Source organism: Hemitrygon akajei, chromosome 2 (genome assembly GCF_048418815.1).
Source record: "Hemitrygon akajei chromosome 2, sHemAka1.3, whole genome shotgun sequence".
Taxonomy (NCBI): Eukaryota; Metazoa; Chordata; class Chondrichthyes; order Myliobatiformes; family Dasyatidae; genus Hemitrygon; species Hemitrygon akajei.
The window spans coordinates 84074078-84101278 of record NC_133125.1 but is presented as its reverse complement, the minus strand read 5'-3'; the positions used below and the strand labels follow the sequence as shown (position 1 = coordinate 84101278).

General features: G+C 38.2%; 1 protein-coding gene across 3 annotated transcripts in view; it reads right to left on the bottom strand.

The window, feature by feature from the left end:
• Positions 1–27201, bottom strand: part of LOC140714304 (contactin-associated protein-like 5) — a 1942527-nt gene that overhangs the window by 657504 nt on the left and 1257822 nt on the right. For all 3 annotated transcript variants that reach the window (XM_073025413.1, XM_073025423.1, XM_073025434.1), the window contains 2 exons: positions 25230–25357; positions 8927–9097 (listed from right to left, as the gene is read on the bottom strand). In XM_073025413.1, the coding sequence (XP_072881514.1) occupies positions 8927–9097; positions 25230–25357 (299 nt within the window). The remainder of the gene's footprint in view (positions 1–8926; positions 9098–25229; positions 25358–27201) is intronic.

Sequence of the window (27201 nt, the reverse complement as noted above, 5' to 3'; positions counted from 1 at the left end):
GTCAAAGAATGTGGCCACATTATTGTGTTATCAATACCAATAAACAATATTCTCCAAAGATGCCATTTGTAGATAGATTTTCTGACAGTTTTATAGTAATAAAATACTTTAATCAAACATACTTAATTGGAATTTCAAACAGTAGTGTACCTGTATACTATTCAGAAGTGTCAATATAAAATAACAGTGGTTTCTGGCAATTTCTCCTCCCCTCCCTCTTCTCCCTTCTTCCATGCCCCAATCCAGCTCCACTTATACCATTTTTCTTCAAAATTACCTGGCTGTCACGTCCCGCTGGTGCCAATCCTCCCTCCCCCTCTCCCAAGGACCATTCTCATCTCCTGCAGATGGTGGTTTAACCCTATTTTCTTTGAGTTAGAGCCTTTTGATCACTGCATTTTGCAATGACTCCTAGGGGTTGGATATCATTCTCAAGCCTAGATTCCTTCTTTTTTTGCCCTTTACCTTTTCTACCTATCACCTGCCAGCTTCTCACTTTATCCCCACCTCCTTACTCACCTACTTGCCCCTCACCTGGCTTCAACTATCACTGTCTAGTCATACTCCTTCTCTTCCCCCCACCTTCTTACTCTGGCTTCTTCACCTTCCTTTCCAGTCCAAATGAAAGGTCTCAGCCCAAAGCATCCGTTGCTTATGCATCTCCATAGAAGCTGCTAAGCTTCTCCAGCATCTTGTATGTGGTACTCTGAAATGAGACAACGTTCTAGTGAACTAAGAGAAAAAAGAAACAAAATGATCTGAAACCTCTGTCTCATATTGACACGATTTCTGTTAGTATTATGTACTGGCAATGTATGTGTGCTTTCCTGTAATTGAATACCACCCAGAGCTCAGGAGTAAAGTGAATATGACCATAAGATCAGAATATATACGAGCAGAACTAGGCCATTTGGCCCATCAAATCTGCTCCAGCATCCCAACCTGACTGATTTATTATTCCTCTCAACCCAATTCTCCTGCCTTCACCTCATAAATTTTGACACCCTAACTAACCAGAAACCTATCAACCTCTCTTTTAAATATACTCAGTGACTTGGCCTCCACAGTCATCCACATATTCACCATCCTCTGGCTAAAGAAATTCCTTCTCTTCTCTGCTTTAAATAGTCACTCTTCTATTCTGAGGTCCTACACTCACCCACTGTAGGAAACATGCTCTCCACATCCACTATGACTGACCCTTTCAATATATGATGGATTTCAATGAGATCGCTCTCATTCTTCTAAACTCCAACAAGTAGGGTCAAAATAACATGAAATACTTTATACTCATGGCTAAACTTTGGCTGCATATAATCAGGTTTATTGCAAGTCGAGACTAAGACATTTAAAAGGGTTGACAAAACCATATAACCATATAACCATATAACAATCACAGCACGGAAACAGGCCATTCCGGCCCTCCTAGTCCGCGCCGAACTCTTAATCTCACCTAGTCCCACCTACCCGCACTCAGCCCATAACCCTCCACTCCTTTCCTATCCATATACCTATCCAATTTTACCTTAAATGACACAACTGAACTGGCCTCTACTACTTCTACAGGAAGCTCATTCCACACAGCTATCACTCTCTGAGTAAAGAAATACCCCCTCGTGTTTCCCTTAAACTTTTGCCCCCTAACTCTCAAATCATGTCCTCTCGTTTGAATCTCCCCTACTCTCAATGGAAACAGCCTATTCACGTCAACTCTATCTATCCCTCTCAACATTTTAAATACCTCGATCAAATCCCCCCTCAACCTTCTACGCTCCAATGAATAGAGACCTAACTTGTTCAACCTTTCTCTGTAACTTAAGTGCTGAAACCCAGGTAACATCCTAGTAAATCGTCTCTGCACTCTCTCTAATTTATTGATATCTTTCCTATAATTCGGTGACCAGAACTGTACACAATATTCCAAATTTGGCCTTACCAATGCCTTGTACAATTTTAACATTACATCCCAACTTCTGTACTCAATGCTCTGATTTATAAAGGCCAGCGTACCAAAAGCCTTCTTCACCACCCTATCTACATGAGACTCCACCTTCAGGGAACTATGCACTGTTATTCCTAGATCTCTCTGTTCCACTGCATTCCTCAATGCCCTACCATTTACCCTGTATGTTCTATTTGGATTATTCCTGCCAAAATGTAGAACCTCACACTTCTCAGCATTAAACTCCATCTGCCAACGTTCAGCCCATTCTTCTAACCGGCATAAATCTCCCTGCAAGCTTTGAAAACCCACCTCATTATCCACAACACCTCCTACCTTAGTATCATCAGCATACTTACTAATCCAATTTACCACCCCATCATCCAGATCATTTATGTATATTACAAACAACATTGGGCCCAAAACAGATCCCTGAGGCACCCCGCTAGTCACCGGCCTCCATCCCGATAAACAATTATCCACCACTACTCTCTGGCATCTCCCATCTAGCCACTGTTGAATCCATTTTATTACTCTAGCATTAATATCTAACGACTGAACCTTCTTAACTAACCTTCCATGTGGAACTTTGTCAAAGGCCTTGCTGAAGTCCATATAGACTACATCCACTGCCTTACCCTCGTCAACATTCCTCGTAACTACATCAAAAAATTCAATAAGGTTTGTCAAACATGACCTTCCACGCACAAATCCATGCTGGCTACTCCTAATCAGATCCTGTCTATCCAGATAATTATAAATACTATCTCTAAGAATACTTTCCATTAATTTACCCACCACTGATGTCAAACTGACAGGTCTATAATTGCCAGGCTTACTTCTAGAACCCTTTTTAAACAATGGAACCACATGAGCAATACGCCAATCCTCCGGCACAATCCCCGTTTCTAATGACATCTGAAAGATCTCCGTCAGAGCTCCTGCTATCTCTACACAAACTTCCCTCAAGGTCCTGGGGAATATCTGGTCAGGACCCGGAGATTTATCCACTTTTAAATTTCTTAAAAGCGCCAGTACTTCCACCTCTTTAATTGTCATAGGTTCCATAACTTCCTTACTTGTTTCCCACACCTTACACCATTCAATATCCTTCTCCTTAGTGAATACCGAAGAGAAGAAATCGTTCAAAATCTCTCCCATCTCCCTCGGCTCCACACATAGCTGACCACCCTGATTCTCTAAGGGACCAATTTTATCCCTCACTATCCTCTTGCTTTTAATATAACTGTAGAAGCCTTTCGGATTTACTTCCACCTTATTTGCCAAACCAAACTCGTAACTTCTTTTAGCTTTTCTAATCTCTTTCTTAAGTTTCCTTTTACATTCTTTATATTCCTCGAGCAATTCCTTTACTCCATGCTGCCTATATCTATTGTAGACATCCCTCTTTTTTCGAACCAAGTTTCTAATATCCCTTGAAAACCATGGCGCTTTCAAACCTTTAACCTTTCCTTTCAACCGAACAGGAACATAAAGATTCTGTACCCTCATAATTTCACCCTTAAATGACCTCCATTTCTCTATTACATCCTTCCCATAAAACAACTTGACCCATTCCACTCTCTCTAAATCCCTGCGCATCTCCTCAAAGTTAGCCTTTCTCCAATCAAAAATCTCAACTCTAGGTCCAGTCCTGTCCTTCTCCATAATTATATTGAAGCTAATGCTATTGTGATCACTGGACCCGAAGTGCTCCCCAACACATACATCTGTCAGCTGACCTATCGCATTCCCTAACAGGAGATCCAACACTGCCCCATCTCTAGTCGGTACTTCTATGTATTGTTGCAAAAAGCTATCCTGCACACATTTCACAAACTCTAAACCATCCAGCCCTTTTACAGAATGAGCTTCCCAATCTATGTGTGGAAAATTAAAATCTCCCACAATCACCACCTTGTGTTTACTACAAATATCTGCTATCTCCTTACACATTTGCTCTTCCAACTCACGCTCCCCATTAGGTGGCCTATAATACACTCCTATCAGTGTTACTACACCTTTCCCATTCCTCAATTCCACCCAAATAGCCTCCCTAGAGGAGCTCTGTAATCTATCCTTCCAAAGCACCGCCATAAGATTTTCTCGGACAAGCAATGCAACACCTCCTCCTCTGGCCCCTCCTACTCTATCACACCTGAAGCAACTAAATCCAGGAATATTTAGTTGCCAATCACACCCTTCCTGCAACCATGTTTCACTAATAGCTACAACATCATAATTCCAGGTATCAATCCACACTTTAAGCTCATCCACCTTTCTTACAATGCTCCTAGCATTAAAATAGATACATTTAAGATACTCTCCACCTCCTCCTCTCTTTTCATCCCTAGCAATGCATTCAAATTTATTATCCTTTTCTTTCTTCTCCCCTACAACTTCGGGCTGAGCGCATCCCTCCTCCATCACCTGCCTGTCCTCCCTCACACACGGTCTACTTACTTGCTCTACTGGTGAACTAACCTCCTCTCCCATAGTTTCCTCAAATTGATTTCCGCCCCCCCATCTTACTAGTTTAAAGTCTGCCCCGTAGCCCTAGCAAACCTCCCCGCTAGGATATTGGTCCCCCCAGGATTCAAGTGTAACCCGTCCTTCTTGAACAGGTCACGCCTGCCCCAGAAGAGGTCCCAATGATCCAGAAACTTGAATCCCTGCCCCCTGCTCCAATCCCTCAACCACGCATTCATCCTCCACCTAATTCCATTCCTACTCTCACTGTCGCGTGGCACAGGCAGTAATCCCGAGATTACTACCTTTGCGGTCCTTCTTCTTAAAACCTTGAAGGATTTTGTAGTAATTAAAGTAGTTAAGGTATGCCAGTGGCCATACTTCACAAAGAGTCCAAGGAGATTTGCAGATTTCTACAGACTTCCACTGGTTGCATCAGCACTTGGTGTGGAGCTTCCAATACACAGGAGCGAATGAGGCTGGATAAAAGTGTGGACTCAGCCAGCTCCAACACAGGCACAAGCCTTCCCATCATCAAGGACTCTTTCAATAAGCAGTTCTTCAAGAAGGGTGGTGTCAATCATGAAGAACCTTCACCATCTGGGACATGTCCTCTTCACATTACTACCATGAGGAAGAAGGAACAGACAACACAAGAGACTACAGTTGTATTCTACAGTTGTAGAATGTGCTGTCTAGGCATCTGTCTTGACAGTTTCTATAAAGCTGTCCAGTGATAGATAGATAGATAGATAGATAGATAGATAGATAGATAGATAGATAGATAGATAGATAGATAGATACTTTATTCATCCCTATGGGGAAATTCAACATTTTTTCCAATGTCCCATACACTTATTGTAGCAAAACTAATTACATACAATACTTAACTCAGTAAAAATATGATATGCATCTAAAATCACCCTCTCAAAAAGCATTAATAATAACTTTTAAAAAGTTCTTAAGTAGTTTACTTAAATACATTGAGTCCTAACCCCGGCACTTTAACATATCTTACTCCTGGCGGTTGAATTCTAAAGCCGAATGGCATTGGGGAGTAATGATCTCTTCATCCTGTCTGAGGAGCATTGCATCAATAGCAACCTGTCGCTGAAACTGCTTCTCTGTCTCTGGATGGTGCTATGTAGAGGATGTTCAGGGTTTTCCATAATTGACCGTAGCCTACTCAGCGCCCTTCGCTCAGCTACCGATGTTATACTCTCCAGTACTTTGCCCACGACAGAGCCCGCCTTCCTTACCAGCTTATTAAGATGATTATTAAGAGCAGTAAGTAAGCTGCTGGGTAATTCAGTAAGATAGGCAGCATCAATGGAGATGGTGGAATGATTGACATTTCAGGTTGGGACTGCGCCAGATTGCTATGTGGTGGTAGGCTGAATAAAGTGGTGAGGCAGGAGGTGGTAAGCGATGGGAAGATCCAGGTGACCAGGTGTTGATGGGCAGATGAATTTTGTTGGGGATGATAAGCTGTTAATAGACACCCACTTCCCTGACTGTGCCCATCTACCTATCAACTTCCCCTTACCTGGATCCACTTGTTACCCACCATCAACAGCATCACTTCCCCTTCCACCACCACCCCCAGATACTGGCTCCTTCCTCTTTTCTTTCAGTCCCAGATGAAGAGACACAAAACTGAATTTGTAGGAGGGAAGGGTTAGATTGATCCTAGAGTAGGTTAAAAGGTTAGCACAACATCATGGGCCGAGGGGCCTGTACTGTGCTGTAATGTTCTCTGTTATATTATCTAATCCACAATGTTGACGATCCAATTCACAGATGTTCCCAGACCCACAGAGCTCCTCTAACATCTCACTTTTTGCTCTCTAAAGTACAACTTCCCAGCACAGATCAGAAGAAAGATTTGCATTTATTTAACATTTCTGAAATAACCCAAAAGAACTCCACAGACCATGAGATACTTTTGAAGTGGACACAGCAGCTACCACAGACAACATGATCATGATCAGATAAACTGGCCTAGTTATCAGAAGAATACTTCAAGGGATAGAACAGCACAGACACAGACCCTCAACCTAAGATGGTGTACTGAACTAATTAAACTAGTATTGAAATGCCTAAATTTAATGAAATCCCATCTGACTACAAATGCCTATATCCTTCAATTCAAGTGCCTATATAAGAGCCTCTTAAAATCACTTTAGTACTTGCTTGCACCAACACTGCAGGCACCCATCACTCTGTAAATAAAAGATGTGTTTTGTTTGTCAATGTGTATCAATGCATCAAAACATACAGTGAAATGCATCATTTGTATCATTGATTTTTCTTGTGATGTGCTGGGGGCAGCCCACAAGTGCTACATCACTTCTGGCCCCAGCATAGCATGCCCATAACTCTTTTATTTTATTTTCATATATCTTTGGAGTATGGGAGGAAACTGGAGCACCTGGAGGAAACCCATGCAGTCAAGCTGGTAAGGAAGGCGGGCTCTGTCGTGGGCAAAGTACTGGAGAGTATAACATCGGTAGCAGAGCGAAGGGCGCTGAGTAGGCTACGGTCAATTATGGAAAACCCTGAACATCCTCTACATAGCACCATCCAGAGACAGAGAAGCAGTTTCAGCGACAGGTTGCTATTGATGTAATGCTCCTCAGACAGGATAAAGAGATCAATACTCCCCAATGCCATTCGGCTTTACAATTCAACCGCCAGGAGTAAGATATGTTAAAGTGCCGGGGTTAGGACTCAATGTATTTAAGTAAACTACTTAAGAACTTTTTAAAAGCTATTATTAATGCTTTTTGAGAGGGTGATTTTAGATGCATATCATATTTTTACTGAGTTAAGTATTGTATGTAATTAGTTTTGCTACAATAAGTGTATGGGACATTGGAAAAAATGTTGAATTTCCCCATGGGGATGAATAAAGTATCTATCTATCTATCTATCTATTGGGAGAACACAGAAACCCTTTATAGACCATGGTAGGAATCAAACCCCAGTCTTACAGCTGATGCTCTAAAGCGATTATGTTAACCACTGCACTACCATGCTTGCTCTGCGCATCCTACCAGCTGACTACTCCATTGACTGTATGCTTCCCGTAATCTTACAAACCTGCGTCACGTCTCCCGTCAGTCTCTGTTGCTCTGGAGAAAACTACCCAAGTTTGGCCTTATTCACATGACCTGTAATCTGGGCAGCATTCTGGTGAACCTCTTGAAAGTCACAATTTTATAAAGCTGCAACACAACCTCTGACTCCTGAACATCAATGTCTTAGCTAATAAAGGCAAACATGCCACGAGCCTTCTTTATCACCCTGTTTACCTGTGCAGCCATTTTCAGGGAGCTATGAACTTAGACCCCAAGATCCCCCTGTAGATCAACATCATTAAGGGTCTTTCTATTAACAGTACACTGTTCATTTACATTTGATCTTCCAAAATGCAACACCCCACATTTGGCCAAATTAAACCCCATCGGCCAATTCTCTGCCCATATCTGAAACTGAAATATATCCTGCTGTATCACTTGGCAATCTTCTATGCGATCCACAGCACCAGCAGTCTTTGAATCATCAGAAGAGTAACCCTTGATTTTTATATTCAAGAGCCTGGCTCAAAGCTGAACCAACAGATTTCCAAGCTTCAGCCACGTGAGCAAAATTTAACAAGATGAGCAAAAATTAACACACACTGGAGCTTGCTCCAAGTCAAAGTGAACTATACTCATTAGGTACACCTTCTTGTTAATGCAAATATCAAATCAGCCAATCATGCAGCAACAACTCAATGCATAAAAGTATGCAGACATGGTCAAAAGGTTCGGTTGTTGTTCAGAATGGGGGGAAATGTGATCTAAGTACTTTGACTGTGCCAGATGGGTGGTTTGCATTACTCAGAAAGTTCCGATCTCCCTGGGGTTTCCATGCTCAACACTCTCTAGAGTTTACAGAGAATAATGAAAAATCAAAAAATAACCCAGTGAGTGGCCATTCTATTGGCAAAAACACCTTGTTAATCAGTGATTTCAGAGGAGAATGGCCGGACTGGTTCAAGCTGACAGGAAGGTGACAGTAACTCAAATAACCACGCGTTACAAAAGTGCTGTACAGAGGCATATCTCTAAATACATACCATGTTGAACCATGAAGTGGATGGGCTACAACAGAAGACCACAAACATACACTCAGAGGCCACTTTATTAGGTGCAGGAGTTACCTAATAAAATGGCCACTGAATGTTTAGGGCCACTGAAAGTGCTGAATATCCCATAATTCTGGGATTAATTTAAATTCAGTTTGAAAAATTAATGTATAATTTATTGTTTTATTGTTGAATGCATTTTTCATATTGGACACATCACAACATTAGCCTTTTCCAGGTCATCTCACTGGCAGTTTACTCCGATTATTATCAAGAGTTTGCTGAATCCCCGTGCAGACCAAATCCAAGTTCAAGCCAGTTAGTCCAAGAGAATCCCAAGATTACAGATTTATCTCAAATTATACTCAGTAGTCAACACTTACATCTTAATTCGATCCGAATGAAGTCTTTGATGCCCAGATTCTCCAGGAAAACACCCGCGGAAGCCGTTGTTTTAAAGAAAAATGTGATATCCGCACTTAACTCCCCATGGAATGTAGGGAAATGGAGATATGAAGACTTGGTGTTAAAGGATGCTGCATTCCAGTAGTTATCTGTAGAGGACAAACAATAATGCCCAAGTAGTTTCAATAAAGTCTCAACAGTGCAGGCAATAAATAGATGGCCTTTCAGCTGATAGAACAAAACTAGCAGGGACATAGTATCTTCAAACAGTTAATTGCTTCTCTTTCCATAGATACTGCCTAACCTGCAGAAATATTCTGGATTTTTCTACTTTTCTATTTCTTGCTAAAACACTTTCTGAAAGGTTGTATACGTAAGATTATATCAGGATGGCATCATGAAACTTAGAGTCAGACTCATTCTTCAACATACTGAGCGTATGAAGCTCTTAATCAACTCACAGACCCAGCCTGTATTTCAGAGGGTGCTGGCCTTGAGACCCATTGAACTTTCTAAGTACTGCAGCCTTCTAAGACATTAATTATTTTCCGATTGTTTTTAAAAACAGAAAGTTTATTCTTTCACTTTTTACAATACCAAATAGTAAACTTTACTTTTTAACTTGTGTTGCAAATGTATCTTATTGTTGCAATTGAATCTTAATATATGCCTAATTCACAACCACTGACATTGAGTTGGGGCTCACTTTAATAGTGATGATGTAATGACATGAAAGTTGCTACTAAGCTTTATGTTTGCATTTGGTTGACAATACTTTTAGTTGCTACGGTTTCCTTTAAACTTAAAATGCATCTGCTGTTTTATTTATAAAAACCTACATTTTATTTTGTTGGCCAGCAAGAACTAGAGTCTGTAAATCAGTGAATTCAAATAAATCAAGGACAGTGGACACAGACAAACCAATTGCCTTTGTTTCTGCAATGAGGGAGGAGATAGAGGCTGCCATTTTATAAAGAGACTGTATCCTCAGTTTTATGAGTTACTCACTTGGCTTGATCTGTGTTTTAAAATTGATACAGATATGCCTCAGGCAAATTGCTGAACTAGAGATAATTTCCAAATAAGAAGTTATTTGTGAGGTGTTCTTTGGTTGGATATAATATGCAGGTTTTTGATTGTTGGTGCCTTAATTTGTTCTGAGTAGTTCAATCTAGTTGCTGATTGAGAACAAACAGCCATAAATTACCAGTTATCACTTGTTGGGATAGGGTAATAAATAAATGCTGGCCCAGAGCAGAGCCAATGAAAAGGTGCTCAAGGTCAGACACATGAGCTTCAGCCAATGACATTGGAATGTAATTTTTGAATTGGTCAGGAATGAATATAAAACAGGTGCTTCAAGTATGTTGACAGTGATAGCTCAGTAGAAGATCAATTATTGTGGGTGTGAGGTGCTCCACAGATATGTGGAGATGTGAAATAGGACTACAAAGAATATGTGGTGAGCTGAAGGAACTCCTATTTAACTGGTATAATACTGTCTATTCTTTCCCTGCTTGTGGAAGGTCAGGGAACACTTGGGTATGCACACTGTGGTGAACTACATATACCTGTCTGGACTGCTCCTGTGGCTCCTCCCACAGACCCCTGTATAAAGGCGATTGAGGCCTGATGCCCGGCCTCATTCTCCAGGATGTAGTGTTGTTCATTCTTCCAGTCAATAAAAGCCAATACCTCGCTTCTTATGTCTCCGAGTGAGTTATTGATGGTGCATCACACACTGGTTGTGTAAGTTCATGTGTTCTTCCATTGAGACAACAAAGGTACTTATCAATACTTAGGGATTCTCTCTGTGCCTCCCTGATCATTATTACAAGGGGATATTCTTGTAACAATTTGTTAATTTACTAGTGATAATATTATTTTATGTGTGAGTTGTATGTATTGTGCATCCTGGCCTGGAGGAATTTTGTTCAATGGCATGCATATGCATGGTTGAAAGACAATGAACTTGAAATTGAACTTGAACTCTAAAATGCCACAGTTTATATTGTAGTTTATCCATCTGCTGTACAGAGCAAAAATGCCTTCTGACAAATTAAGTTGATTTCTTTTTTTCTGATTAATTTGAGAGGAGCACAGTCAGAGTCATAGTACTACAGCACAAACAGGTTTTTCAGCCCATCTAGTTCATGGCAAATATTTAATCTGCCTAGTCCCATTGACTTGCACCTTAACCATAGCCCTCCATATCCCTCTTTTCTTTTTTTTTTTTTTTTTTTTTTTTTTTTTTTTTTTTTTCTAAATTTTATTTAAATTTTTAAATAGTTACAAGTGAAGAAAAAAAGATATGTGACCCTTCCCCCCTCCCCTTAATCCCTCCCCCCTAACTACCCTATATAAAAAAAATTAAGAAAGAAAGAAAAGAAAGAAAGAAAGAGTGCCTGGTTGTTGGTAGGTCTCCACATGCTCCATGGAGTTCTTAATAACTTTAGTATATATATTTATTTCTTTCCCCAAGTAGCCATTAATTTTCTCTTCAGAGCACCTATATATTTAATCCTGTCTTTTGTAAATAAGGGCCCCAGATTTTCAAAAATGTTTCATATTTATCTCTTAAGTTATAAGTAATTTTTTCTAATGGAATACAGCCATAGATTTCTTTTTTCCAACAATCTATACTTAAATATGTATCTGATTTCCAAGTAATTGCAATAGCCTTTTTGGCTACAGCCAGCGCAGTTTTTATAAATTCTTTCTGATATTTATTAAGTTTGAGTTTTGGTTTTGTCCCTTCAATATCACCTAGTAAAAGTAATATTGGATTATGAGGGAGTTTTATTCCCGTAATTTGTTCCAATAAAAGTCTTAAATTTGTCCAAAAAGGTTGAATTTTAGAGCAAGACCATGTAGAATGTAAAAATGTACCAGTTTCTTGGTTACATCGGAAACACTGATCAGATAAAGTTGGATTTAATTTATTTATTTTTTGTGGTGTAATATATAATTGATGTAAAAAATTATATTGCACTAATCTTAACCGAACATTTATTGTATTTGTCATACTGTCAAGACACAGTCTTGACCAATTTGTTTCTTCAATTTTAATATTCAAATCACTTTCCCATTTTTGTCTTGACTTATGGACTCCTTGTTTAGTTGCCTGGTTTTGAATCAAATTATACATACAAGATATAAATTTTTTAATATTTCCTTTTTGAATTAAAATTTCTATTTCTTTAGATTTCGGCAATAACATTGTTTGACCTAGTTTTTCTCTTGTATAAGCCCTTAATTGAAAGTAACAAAATAAAGTGTTATTTGATATTTTATATTTATTCTTTAGTTGATCAAATGACATTAATATACCTCCTTCAAAACAATCTCCTATATATTTAATCCCTTGTTGAAACCAATTATATAAAAGTTGATTGTCCATTGTAAAAGGAATAAGTCTATTTTGAATTAAAGATCTCTTTGCTAATAAAGATTTTTTTGTCTCATCATCAACATTTATCTTATTCCATAAATCAATCAAATGTTTTAATATAGGAGATTCTTTCTTTTCCCGTATCCATTTAGATTCCCATTTATATATAAAATCTTCTGGTACGTTTTCTCCTATTTTGTCCATTTCTATTCTAATCCATGCCGGTTTATCTTTCTCAAAAAAAGATGCAATAAATCTAAGTTGATTTGCTTTATAATAGTTCTTAAAATTTGGAAGTTGTAACCCTCCTAGATCAAATTTCCATGTCAATTTTTCCAACGATATTCTTGACATCTTACCTTTCCAAAGAAACTTCCTCACATATTTATTTATCTCTTGAAAAAACTTCTGGGGTAATTGTATTGGTAATGATTGAAATAAATATTGTAGTCTAGGGAATATATTCATTTTTATAGTATTTACTCTACCTACTAATGTTATTGGTAATGCCATCCATTTATCAAGATCCTCCTGAATTTTTTTAAAAAGTGGTAAATAGTTTAATTTATATAAGTTTTTTATGTCATTATCAATTCTTATACCTAAATATTTTATACCATTTGCCGGCCATCTAAATTGAGTTATTAATCGACATTGACTATAATCTCCATTAGTAAGAGGTAAAATTTCGCTTTTATCCCAATTTACTTTATAACCTGATATTTTCCCATATTCTTCTAGTCTATAAGATAATTTACCCAATGAATGTAATGGATCTGTTAAATAAAGTAGAACATCATCAGCAAATAAATTAATCTTATATTCTTCCTGATTAACTCTAAAACCCTTAATATCTGGATCCATTCTGATTAATTCAGCTAATGGCTCTATTGCCAACACAAACAAAGCAGGTGACAATGGACAACCTTGCCTAGTTGATCTTGTTAACTGAAATGGTGTCGAAATTTGACCATTCGTCACTACTTTAGCTTTGGGATTAGTATTCAAGGCATTAATCCATCTTATAAATGGTGTTCCTAATCCATATTTTTCCAATACCTTGAATAAAAAATCCCATTCCAATCTATCAAACGCTTTTTCTGCATCTAAAGCAACTGCCACACTCATTTCCTCCCTCTTTTGCGCTAAATGGATTATACTAATTAATCGGGTTACGTTATCTGCCGATTGTCTATTTTTGATAAATCCTGTTTGATCCATATGCACTAATTTTGGTAAACATTTAGATAATCTATTAGATAAGATTTTTGCTATTATTTTATAATCAGTATTTAATAAAGAAATAGGTCTATATGATGCTGGTTTTAGAAGATCTCTATCTTTTTTTGGCAACACTATTAAAACAGCTGTTGAAAAAGATTCTGGAAGTCTATGTGTTCTTTCCGCTTGATGTATTAACTCCATAAAAGGAGAAATTAATAAATCTTTAAACTTTTTATAAAATTCAGGCGGAAAACCATCTTCTCCTGGGGATTTATTACTTTGAAGTGATCCTAGAGCTTCTTCAACTTCCTTCACTGTAAAAGGCATACCTAATCCCTTCTGTTCTTCCATATCTAATTTTGGAAGAGTTATTTGTGCTAAAAATCTTTCTATCTTAGCATCATCGTTTTTTGATTCTGATTTATACAACTCAGAATAAAAGTTCTTAAAAGCCTCATTAATTTCTAGAGGCTTATAAGTAACCTCATTCACTTTTGTTCGGATTGCATTTATTGTTTTGGAAACCTGATCTGTTTTTAATTGCCATGCAAGGACCTTATGTGATCTTTCACCTAGTTCATAATATCTCTGTTTAGTTCTCATAATTGCTTTTTCTGTTCGATATGTCTGGAGTGTATTGTATTTTAACTTCTTATTGATAAGTTGTCTTCGTTTTTCTTCTGTCATATTTCTTTGAGATTCTTTTTCTAATTTTATAATCTCTTTTTCCAGTTGATCTATTTCTATCATATATTCCTTCTTAATTTTAGAAGTATAACTTATTATCTGACCTCTCAAATATGCCTTCATTGTTTCCCACAGTATGAATTTATCATCAACTGAATGTAAATTTGTATCTAAAAAGAACTGAATTTGTTTTTTCATAAAATCACAAAAATCCTGTCGTTTTAGTAAAATTGAGTTAAATCTCCATCTATAAATTGATTCCTCTTTATCTATCATAATCATTGTCATTATTAAAGGAGAGTGATCAGACAATATTCTTGCTTTATATTCCACATTTTTCACTCTATCTTGAATATTCGTTGATAATAAGAAAAAATCTATCCTTGAATATGTTTTGTGTCTATTTGAATAAAATGAATAATCTCTTTCTTTTGGATTGATTCTTCTCCATATATCAATCAAATTTAGATCTTTCATCAATGATAGAGTTAATTTTACTACTTTTGATTTTGTAATAGCCTTTATTGATCTATCTAAAACTGGATCTAGACAAAAATTAAAATCTCCACCTATTAATATTTTATCATGTGCATTAGCCAAATTCAGAAAAACCTCCTGTATAAATTTTACATCGTTTTCATTTGGTGCATAAATATTCATAAGTGTCCATAGTTCTGAAAAAATTTGACAATGTATAATTAAATATCTTCCTGCCGAATCAATTAATACATTTTGTATTTTAATTGGTAAGTTTTTATTAACCAATATTGCAACTCCTCTCGCCTTTGAATTAAATGAAGCTGCAATAACATTTCCAACCCAGTCTCTTTTTAATTTCTGATGTTCTATGTCCGTTAAATGAGTTTCTTGTAAGAAAGCTATGTCTATTTTCATTTTTTTAATATATGTTAAAATTCTTTTTCTTTTTACTGGTCCATTAAGCCCATTAACATTAAAACTTAAAAAATTCAATAAGTTAGTCATTATTTTTAATTATGTTACTCCAATCTATAATAATACCTAATCTTTCAACTGTCATGGTATCTTGGGAAATCCTTTTAGAAGTCTCCATGTTGCTATGTGTGTCCCCACCAATCATCCAGGCAAAAAAGTAAAAGAAAAATAGAGTATAAGGAAAAAAACAAAATACCCCCCTACTAATGTTGTGAAAGAAAAAAAACACAACATTACCCCCCTCTGTTGTACGGGTGATGGCAATCGCCATGATTACACACGTGAATCCCGTAGTAACCGATTCAAAGTTCCCCATCCCCCCCGCAACGTAAAAAGTATATATATAAGAAAAGGAAAGAAAAAAAAACACATTCTTATCAATTAACATTTCTAAAATTTTACTTTTCTCCCTTGTATCGTCCTTAAATGTCCATCAATTCCATTCACTGTCTCTATCTTCGTCTTTAACCATTACGTTTATAAGTCTCTACATTGAATTAGGGAGTAGATGGAAGTTTTTGTGCGAACACCTCCGCATCTCGATAATCGGAAAAAAATTTTTTTCCCTCTTCCAGAAAAACTATCAGTGTTGCTGGGTGACGCATTAAAAATTTATAACCTTTTTCCCATAAAATTTTTTTTTTGCTGAATTAAATTCTTTCTTTCTCTTCAAAAGGTTATAACTTATATCAGGATAAAAAAGAACTGGTTTCTCTGCTATCATCAATGGACCCTTTCTTCTTTTGGCACCTTGGGCAGCCGCCCTCAAAATCTTTTCTTTATCCTGGTATCTTAAACATCTTATCAAAATTGATCGCGGATTTTGTTTTCCATGTACCTCTTTTCCATGTACCTATCCAAATTTCTCTTAAATGTTGCAATCAAACCAAATGTTGGTTCCAGCACTTTCATTGAAAGCATATTCCACAATCTTACTAGCCTCTGAGTGAAAAAGCTCTTCCTCATGTTCCCCTTAAGCATGTCACCTTTCACCCCTAACCCATGACTTCAAGTTCTAGTCTTACCCAACCTTGGGGGGGGGGGGGAAGCCTACTTGTATTTGCCCTACCTATACCCCTCATTAATTTTATACACCTCTATCAAATCTCCCTCATTCTCCTACAATCCGGTTGATTGTGGACTTCAGCAAAGCATTTGACAAGGTATGCCCTGGGGGACTGGTCTAAAATGTTAGAGCCCTTAGCATCCTGGGAATTACAAAATTGTATCAGAAACTAAAAATGTAAAAAAAACTGACTGGAAGTCAGTGCAGGTGTTACATACCCCATGGGTATCTTGTGACTGTCTTATGACCATGATGTAATGGTCTTGTGATGGTGGGCTGATGTAATTTCCTGCCAGTGTGAGGTCACATGATGTAATTTTCCTGCTAGTGAAAGGTCATGTGATGGCCTGTCCCAACAGGTATAAAATGGGAAAGCCTTGCTGTGATGCAGGTCAGTTCATTGTTTAATTCGTCACTTACTCCATATGCTGTGTATTTGCCTCATGACGCAGTTTTGTTTTAAAGTGGAGTTTTACTTTCTATATTAAGTTTCAATGGTTATTGCCAGCAGTTTTGCCACAACGCTGCCAGTTTTAGTCCAGTCGGAGAGAAGAATTTACTGAAGTATGGAAAACCTGAAGGATCAGGTAAAGTTGGTGTTGTCGGCGGTAATACAGGGTCGACCTTATTGAATCCTCGTTCAAAGAGATAGTAACCTGCATCCGAGATAATCCCTGCTATAGGAGTAGAAAGGATTGGGGCAGTGTTATTTGCCAAGGAAAAGATCAGTTCCTTTAAGCTGTTTTTCTTTCCTTCATCGTAAATCCTTTGGGCAAGGCATATTTCAGCTGGGATCAGCAGTAATGTCATGTCATCGAGGAATTTGTTACTTCAAGAAAGTCTCTCCTAATTGACTGTCTAAAATCACTTGGACTTTTACATTTATTGCTTTACGAACTGCATTTGCTTTTATTGCTTTCAGATCTATTCAAGTTGCTGTATAATAGTTAACTTCTGGTTAAGTTATTCGTTTGTTTACTTTTCATTTGTTGAGCTGATTTTAAATAAATGTTTAATATGTTTATTTTAAAAAAACCTGTCTCAATTCTATATTCATTGTTGCTGTATCGTAACAAGGATAACCTGGGTTTCAGCACCTAAGTTACAGAGAAAGTTAAAAGTTAGATCTTTATTCTTTGGAGCATAGAAGATTGAGGGGGGACTTGATAGAGGTATTTAAAATTGAGGGGGATAGATAGAGTTGATGTGGATAGGCTTTTTCCCATTGAGAGTAGGGGAGATTCAAACAAGTGGACATGAGTTGAGAGTTAAGGGGCAGAAGTTTAGCGGTAACAGGAGGGGGGACTTTACTCAGAGTATTAGCTGTGTGGAACGTGCTTCCAGTAGAAGTGGTAGAGGCAGGTTTGATTTGTCATTAAAAAAAAAAGTAGATGGATATATGGACGGGAAAGGAATGGAGGGTTATGGGCCGAGTGCAGGTCGGTGGGACTAGGTGAGAGTAAGCGTTTGGCATGGACTAGAAGGGCCGAGATGGCCTGTTTCCATGCTGTAATTGTTAAGTCTGCTGAAGGAATTCAGCTGGTCATGCAGTCTATGGGAGGAAAAGAGATTGTCGAATTCAAAAGAATTGATAATTCCTTCCCCTCCCCCAACAGATGATGATCAACCCACTGATTTCATCCAGCAGATTATTTGTTGCATTAGAAAAGTTTTGCAGGATAATAAACACAAAAGATTCTGTATGTGCTAGAAATCCAGAGAAAAACACTAGCGGGACACAACAGGGAGCTGAGCTGGAGGAACTCAGCAGGTCAGGCAGCATCTAGGAAAATGAATAAATAGTCACTGTTTTAGGTTGAGACTCGGGTCCAAAAAGGAAGGGAGAAATGCCAGAAACCTGGCTGCATGATAAATGGGTAATGGTGGAAAAACTGTTTGTGATTGGAAGCCTGTGACCAGTTGTGTACAGTAAAGGTTACAGTGCTTGTCTATTTATTATGCACATTAATAAATAGGCACATCCTGTACCTAATAAAGTGACCACTGAGTGTACATTTAATGACTTGGATATTAATGTACTGTAGGAGGTATGATAATTAGGTTTGAAGAGGACGTGAAAATTGGTGGTCATATTTGAGATGGTCTTGTGCTATGGGACTATGTTGATGAGTTGGTAAAATAGGTAGAACAATGGAAGATGAAATTTAATCTGGATAATGTGAGGTGATGTGTTTTGGAATGACTAATAGACCTCTGACATAAATCATGCCGGGTAGGTTCAAGGAATATTGTGGGGTGGGGGGGACCTTGGTGTACATGCTCCAGTGACCCTGAAAGAAGAATCATCATGGTGAAGGTGCACAATTTCTTTCATTAGCCAGGGTACCCAATATAAGAGATGGAAAACTGTGTACAGCTATAAAATTCTGAATAAGGCTGCAGATGGAGAGTGGTGCACAGTTTTGGTCATCATACTACTGGAAGGATGCAAATACACTGGAGAGGGTACAAGGGGTATTCACCAGGATGTCACCTGGGATGAAGCATCTCAATTATGAGGAGAGACTGGAAAGGCTGGGTTCATGTCCTTTCAAATGGAGGAGGAGGCGGAGGGGAAACCAGATAGGTCTCTAAAACAGAGTGCATAGAGGGGAGATAAAACTTCTCCTTGTAGCAGTACTACATACTGCATGAGATAACTTTGACTAGATGCTTAGAGGATCTGAAGAATAAATTTTTCATGCAGACGGTTAGAATCTGCAAAGCATTGTCCAAGCAGATTGACACAGACTATTAGCAATTAGTGTTTGGATAAGTATTTGAATCACCAAAACATAGAAGAGAAGCAGATTACTGTGGGTGCCATGGTAGTGTAGCAGTTAACATGGCGCTAATATAGCTCGGCATTCCAGAGTTCGGAATTCAATTCTGGCACCATTTGTATGTTCTCCACGGTGCTCCTGTTTCTTCCCACAGCCCAAAAGATGTATCGGTTAATTGGTCATTGTAAATTGTCCTGTGATTGGGCCAGTGTGTTAAATAAATTGGTGGTTGGTTGGTGTGGCTCATTGGGCCAAAAGGGCCAGTTACACTATCTCTAAGTAAATAAGTGTTGGAAAATGGGAGTAGTATAAGCTCTGCACACAAATATTACGAGAGAAAAATCAGTTGTATGGACAGATTACAAAGGAAATAAAACTACAGACTTTGAATTCATCTACAGAGGGTAATGGATTACAGGGATTGGATAAGGACAATTCTAGAATCTGAGTTCATTTGACTGAATTTAGGAACAACCACTCAGTAATTCTAAACTGATCGAGAGAATTGCATGTTTGAATCACTTCAAGTTGACAGAGTGGTGAATGCTGATCACAAAAAAGGGGAAATTGAGCAAATCTGAAGACTGGGAAGAGAATTGATGCTTTGGTTCCACAGCTGTAAACTCTGCAGCACAGACGCATCCAATTGGAATGCTTGCCCCTAGTGATGATAACCATTCTTTAAGGATGTGATGTTGAATGACTTCTACAGCTACTATAGCTTAAACATTACTCTTCGATTTTAGTGGGCAAAATGTCTGAGATTGGGTGATGTTTAGACCATATGACATGGGAGCAGAATTAGGCCATTTGGCCCATTGAGTCTGCTCTGACATTCAATTATGGCTGATCCTATTTTCCCCTCCTCAGCCTTGCTCTCTAGCTTTCTCCCCGTAACCTTGATGCCATGTCCAATCAAGAACCAGTCAAGCTCTTTCTAAAATACAACCAATGACCTGGTGTCCACAGCTTCCTGTGGTAATAAATTCCACAAATTCACCGGACTCTGGCTAAAGAAATGTCTCTGCATCTCTATTTTAAATGAGCACCCCTCTATCCTGAAACTGTGCCCTCTTGTCTTGGACTCTCCCACAATGGGAAATATCCTTTCCATATCAACTGTCCAGACTTTTCAACATTCAAAAGGTTTCAATGAGATCCCACTCATCCTTCTAAATTCCAATGAGTACAGACCCAGAAAAGTCAAACATTCCTCGTATAATAATCTTTCATTTCCAGAATCACTTTTTGTATCATAGATCTCTTGAAATGAATGCTAACCTTGCATTTTAGGCTTCTGCTTATCAACTGATATTAACCTGAAAGCTATAACTAGATTATTATCCCTGCAAAAATAGCGGAAGCCTTATCTTATAAATGTATTCATGTAGAAATCGTGCTTAAGCAAGGGCTATATTTCGTGTCACTCAGTTTATCCCCAACCAATATTCAGCAGGTCAGTCTGCTTTATAGCAGAGATTCCTCATAACCCAGAGTGTCCTCTTTTTTCCATATTGTCAATAAGTTCTTAAACACTGAGTTCTGACAATTACTTTTTTTACAGTAATGTATGTCAGAACAGGAATCCTCTGCATAAAAAAATGAACATTTGTTCATTTCAAATTATGTTGATGAGAAAAAAATCTGGACCTAAATATGATGGTTGTGATGTTGAAATTGTCAGTGATCAATGTCTTTGCACTATAGAATTGACAGCACATTCTGGTTAACTTACTTGGACTGTTAAATGCAGAAGCACAGATATTGTTAACATCAAATTCCTACTTCACGGGCAGCTGTTTTGTCATTTTCTCCAATGTAATCTTCAGAAATCAGTGAAATGTCAACAACTTCATGCATTTCCGAAGTGGTCTAGCATCAAAATACCGAAGTTTTATGTTTTACAGCTCTGATTCCAAACAAGGTTCTAATGGTGACAAATCTGTAAAGGCTGCTTAATAACATTGCATCTATGAAATCTATTAGTTTTTTGGGTTGATATTCCCTTGCGTACTCATTTCAGAATTCTGTGCTTGTTAAAGGAATGTTCCTATTTTTTGATGTTTATACTATTTTAGCTTAAGACCATAAAAACTTGAGAATTAAAGAGCAGAATTAAGCCAATCGGACCATCAATTCTGCACTCATTCCATCATGGCTGGTTTATAATTCCTCTCAATCCCATTCTACTACCTTCTTCCCATAATCACTCATTCCATCATGGCTGGTTTATAATTCCTCTCAATCCCATTCTACTACCTTCTTCCCATAATCACTCATTCCATCATGGCTGGTTTATAATTCCTCTCAATCCCATTCTACTACCTTCTTCCCATAATCACTCATTCCATCATGGCTGGTTTATAATTCCTCTCAATCCCATTCTACTACCTCCTTCCCATAATCTTTGATGTCCTTACTAATCAAGAACACATCATCCATCACTTTTAATATACCTAATGATGTGACCTCCACAGCTGTCTGTGGCAATGAAGATATTCCTCCTCATTTGTTCTGAGATGTCCTTCTATTCTGAGTCTGTGCCCGCTGGAACTAGATTCCCCCACTATAGGAAACATCCTTTTCACATCCAGTCTATCTGGGCCTTTCAATATTTGAAGGATTTCAATGAGTTATCTCCCCCCCCCCCCCCACCCCTCATTCTTTAGGGAGTACAGGCCCAGTGTCTTCAAATGCATATGTTAATCTTTTCACTACCAGGATTATAAGATTATAATTAACTCGTGCTTAATCTTATATATTTTAGGGTTTTTCCATTGTGTGTGATGTTAAGTATATACTTTGTTTTATTTTCCTTGATTTGTTACTTATGAAAATTCTGCAATGTGATCAATAGTGATGTTATTGGGTGAGACTAGTTACTTGGCCCAGCTAGTGACATTACTAATACTCAGCAAACACGAGGAAATCTGCAGATGCTGGAAATTCAAACAACAACACACACAAAATGCTGGTAGAACACAACAGGCTAGGCAGCATCTATAGGGAGAAGCGCTGTCGACGTCTCGGCCCGAAACATCGATAGCGCTTCTCCCTATAGATGCTGACATTACTAATACTGATCACTTTGACCTAATATAAGACTGGGAAGGGATAATTCTATGTCACAAACTCTGCCAAAATCTTTACAATACAGCACTGGCAACTTAATTCACCATGGTGATGCAAGAGACTGTAGATGTTAGAATCTGAAGCAACAACCAATATTCTGGATGAATTCCAATGGATCTAGCAGCATCTGTTGAGAAAAATGAACAAGTGACATTTCAGGTCAAGACCCTTCTGCATGGCTGAGTTAAGGGCCTCAATCCAAAACATCAACTGTCCATTTCTCTAAGTCCATTCTCATCATTCAATTTTCCGATCTCTGAAAGGCACAGTAGATTGTATAAACAAATGAATCTTTAGGCTACTCTGACATTAAGTAAGATCTGATTGTAACTACTTTACAGTTTTGTCTACATGCTAACCTTTTCACTTCTTGCTAGTCAACAATGAGGCTACCTCTGCCTTAAAAGTGTTTATTCAAGACACTGCACTCACTCTGGAGTTGTAGAATCATATCAGACCCTTTGAAGTACTTATTCATAGCCCCCATATAATCATTGTGATTATTATAATCATAATGGGGCAGCATGATGCTGTAGTAGTTAGCACACTGCTTTACAGTTCAGGCAACCCAAGTTCAATTTTCGCTGCCTGGAAGGGGTTTGTATGTTCTCCCTATGACTATGTGGGTTTCCTCCAGGTGCTCGGGTTTCCTCCCACAGAACAAAGATGTGCTGGTTGGTACGTTAATTGGTCATTGTAAATTGTCCCATGATTAGGCTAGGTTTAAATCAAAGGGTTGATGAGCAGCTTGAAGGGCCAACCTACACTGTATCTCAATCACTAATCAATCATAAATGCTGCCTGGCCCACTGAGTTCCTCCAGTATTTTGTATGTCTTCCAATAAATCTCCTGACACCAAAATCCAGGCTGCAGTTTTAAACTTTTGAAAGAAGTATTGGTATTTATATCAATTTAATTTTGGTTTAATTTAGAGATCAATATGGTAAAATGCTCTTCTTGCCCAATGGTCCCATACAGCCCAATTGCATCCATGTGATCAATTAACCTACTAACCTGTACATCTTTGGAATGTGGCAAGTAACTGGAGAACCTGGAGGAAACCCACACTGTTATGGGGAGTAATACAAACTTCTTACAGACAGTGGTGGGAATTGAACCTAGGTCGCTGTGTTGCTCCATTGTTGCTACATGTACCAAGAAACAGTGAAAATCTTGTCTTGCCTACTGTTGTACAGACAAAATCATTACATTATGGTTTGAGCTAGAATAGATAAAACAAGTGCAGAATGAACTGTAAAAGTTATCAAAAAAGTACCATGCAAGAAAAGTGCAAGTTCACATGAGTTACTTTGTGAGGCCAAGAGTCCACTGTATTGCACAGCAGGTCCTTTCAAGAGTCTAACAGTGTAATGTAAGGCTTCCTTGAGCCTATGGTATGTGTTTGCAGGCTTTGTATCTTCTGCCCAATTGAAGAGTGGAGAAGATGGGGTGGGATCTTTGATTACCCTGGCTGCTTTACTAAGACAGTGAGAAAGATGGACAGAGCCTGTAGAAGGGAGGCTGGTTTCTGTGATGTGCTGAGCTATGTCCATAATTGCCACACCAAGCCATTATGCATCTCAAGAGAATGTGTTCTATGGTGATCTGTTTTTTAAAAGAAAATTGGTGTGAGTGAGAACGTGGCAAATTTCTTCAGCCTCCTGAGAAAGTAGAGGTTTTGGTGATCTTTTCTGGCCATGACCAATTTTTGTAGCAAGTCCTGATGCATTTTTTTTTAAAAAAATGTTTTAAAATCAGTAGAAATAACTTCTCACAGCATATTGTCTGACACTAGAAGGTATTTTGATAAGGTTAATATCTGCTTCAGATATTCAAAATCATTAACCAAGTCAAATTAGTGCTGTATCATATATAGTATGGTTGGGTGTGGTGGCATTTGTTCTCTATGCTTTTGTCTCAAGATTGTTTGGTCTGAATAATATTCCTCTGTTGCCTTTTTCTGTTAGTTACCAACTTCAATATTGTCGTTGGAGTTACTAAAATGTGCTCCCTATTATAGCACAAAAAAAGTATCAAATTTAGCTTCTGGAAGTTAATTCTACAGTTGTCAATGGACCTAGATTTTTGAAGCTGTCATCTCTTCAGGTTGTCCCTGAGTTATAATACCCAGTTTACAGACAAATGAGCTGCCATAGTATCAATGAATTCAAAAGTCCTATGTACACACATGCAGTATATTCATTTTTCAAATCTAGTTTTTCCCCTTCTCCACTTTCAGAAATTGTTCGTTCTTATCAGTTTTATGGGCTGTCAGTGCCATTTAGTATAACACTGTGGAGGTATGGTTACCATATCAAGTGATTTTTGTGGATTTATGGGCACAATCAATTTAAGAACAACAGTTAAATCCATATGTTGGATGATGGCCTGTATATAAGTGATTACTTTGTATATTTGTCACATACAACATGGCTCAAATTTCCATTTGTATTCTGGCCAGTATTCCTGGGAAAATTAAACTAATTAACACGTACTTGTTTGTGATGGTATTCAAAAATGGACTTTTAGTAAATCCAAATGTGTTTACATTTTTAAAATTGGAGATGCAGGCTCTTCTGGCCCACTGAGCTATGTGCCAGCAACCCACCAATTTAACCCTCACCTGATCACAGGGCAACTTGCAATGACCATTTCACTACTAATTGCTACATCTTTGGACTGTGGGAGAAACACGAGCGCCTGGGAGAAACACGCAGAACCTGCAAACTTTCTTACAAAAGATACTGGAATTGAACTCAACTTCAATGCTCAATCTGTAATAGTGTCCACAACACAACCATTGCACCCCTCCATGCCTTCTGAGGACAAAACTAACACTGAACATCTTTAATATCAAAAAATAAGTTGATAGATTCTTGATTAGTAATGTTACGGGGACCATCTGGAAAATGAAGTTCAGGGGGTTAATAAATCACCTCTGGAATAACACAGCAGACTTGAGCCGAATGGCTCCTATGACTTGTGGGTTATATATTCCACTGTTTAAAACTGATGTACAGCTGTTCCAAAAGGTGCTACTCACTGTCTCCATTGCAACGGAGTGAACCAAGTCTATAGGCAGCTTCAGAACCTGTTCTGTTAGTGTCTCCAATGACAAGCTGAGTTAGAGGCAAGTGATCTTTGTGTGAGAGAAGGCCTGTATCATTCGCCCTGGCAGCAATAAAGGAAAGATAAAAAAAAGTGTAAATCTTAGCATCATTAAAACATTCTCAGCACTTCCAACCAGTTAATGTTACAAAAGAACAGAATACATTTTTCTCCAGGGCGGGCAAGGTCGTTACACCCAACAAGTTTGCTGCTTTTTGATACATCAATCTCATTGAGAACTTTGTATCATGTTTTTGACCTTTTTCTCAACTTGTATAGATTTTTTTCACATCTCAGAATATTTCAAAACACTTTGAAATCAATACTTTTGAAGTACAGCATCTATTGTTACCCAGGCAACTGTAACAATCAATATTGTACACTGCAGGATCCAACAAATGGCAAATGAACAAAGGATGACCAGCTCAGGAATTAGTTGAGGTTAGTGTTAACAAAGGACTCAGAGGGAGAAATTATACAGTGGCCACTTTATTAGGCACCTCCTGGACATGTGTGTGGTTACTTGAGTTGCTGTCACCTTCCTGTCAGTTTGAGCCAGTCTATCCATTTTGATCTCTCTCATTCTTCCCGCAGAACTGCCACTGACTCTCTGGAAACTCTAAAGACTGTGTGTGATAATCCCAGTAGATCAGTTTCTAAGATGGTCAAACCACCTCCTCCTGGCACTTGCAATCATTCCACGGTCAAAAACACTTGGATCATATTTCTTCCCCATTCAGATTGTTTTTGGCTTGATCAGCAACTAAACCTTTAGACCACGATTGAGTTGCTGCCACGTGATTGGCTGATTAGATATTTGCATTAACAAGCAGCTGTATCTGATAAGGTGGTCACTGAGGGTATTTGGTATTACATAACCTTTTTAGAGAGGGCAAAGGGAGCCTTGAATAAGCATTCTAATTGAAAGAACAGCCTAAATTTTGTGCTCAGGTCCTTCAATGTTTTCCTCCTTATCAGCAAAAGTTTAACTCATCTGACAGAATGGATGTATCACAGAACATAGATATATAGAACAGTACAGCATTAAAAAAATCCCTTCAGCCCACAATGTTGTACCAAACCAAATAAATGAGTAACCAAATGGCCAGCTAAACTATCCCTTCTGCCTGCCCAATGTCCATGTCCCCCCATTTTCCTTATTTATTTGCTTTCCTAAACATCTTTTAGAAGTTCCTAATGTTTCTACCTCTACTACCACCACCCCTGACACTGTATTCCAGGCACCAACCACTGTGAAAAACATTTGCCCATCACATCATTTAAAATTACCTCACCTTAAAAACATTTCAACACTGGAAAAAAGATGCTGTCTGTCAACTGTCTATGCCTATAATAATCTTATGAACCTCTATCAGATCTCCCCTCAGCCTCTACGTCTCCAGAGAAGAAAAGGCAGATTTGTCCAACCTCTTGTCCTACCTCATGTCTTCTAATCTAGGCAACATCCTTGTAAATCTCTACTGCACCCTCTTGAAAGCCTCAACATCTTTCCTATGGTGGGGTGACAGAACTGTATGAAATAGTCCAGATGCAGCCTAACTAGAGACTTGTAAACTCAGCAGGTCAGGCAGCATCAATTGTCTAGAGTCCTGTTAGTGTCTCAGCACAAGATGTTTACTCTTTCCCCTCAATACTGCTTGGCCTGCTGAGTTCTAGTAATTTCAGTGTGTTGCTTTGGATTTCCAACAACTGCAGATTTTCACCTGTTTAGAAATCTATAAATCTGCAACAGCCTCAAATTCCTCTGTGAAGGCTCATTTTGTGTTTAAAGCAGAAAGCATATGCAATACAATTTCATTTTAATAAATAAAGGTAACAGGCAGGGGCAAGCATACAGCATCTCCAAAAGACGAGAAACTAACAAACATTGATTATATAGCTAACAT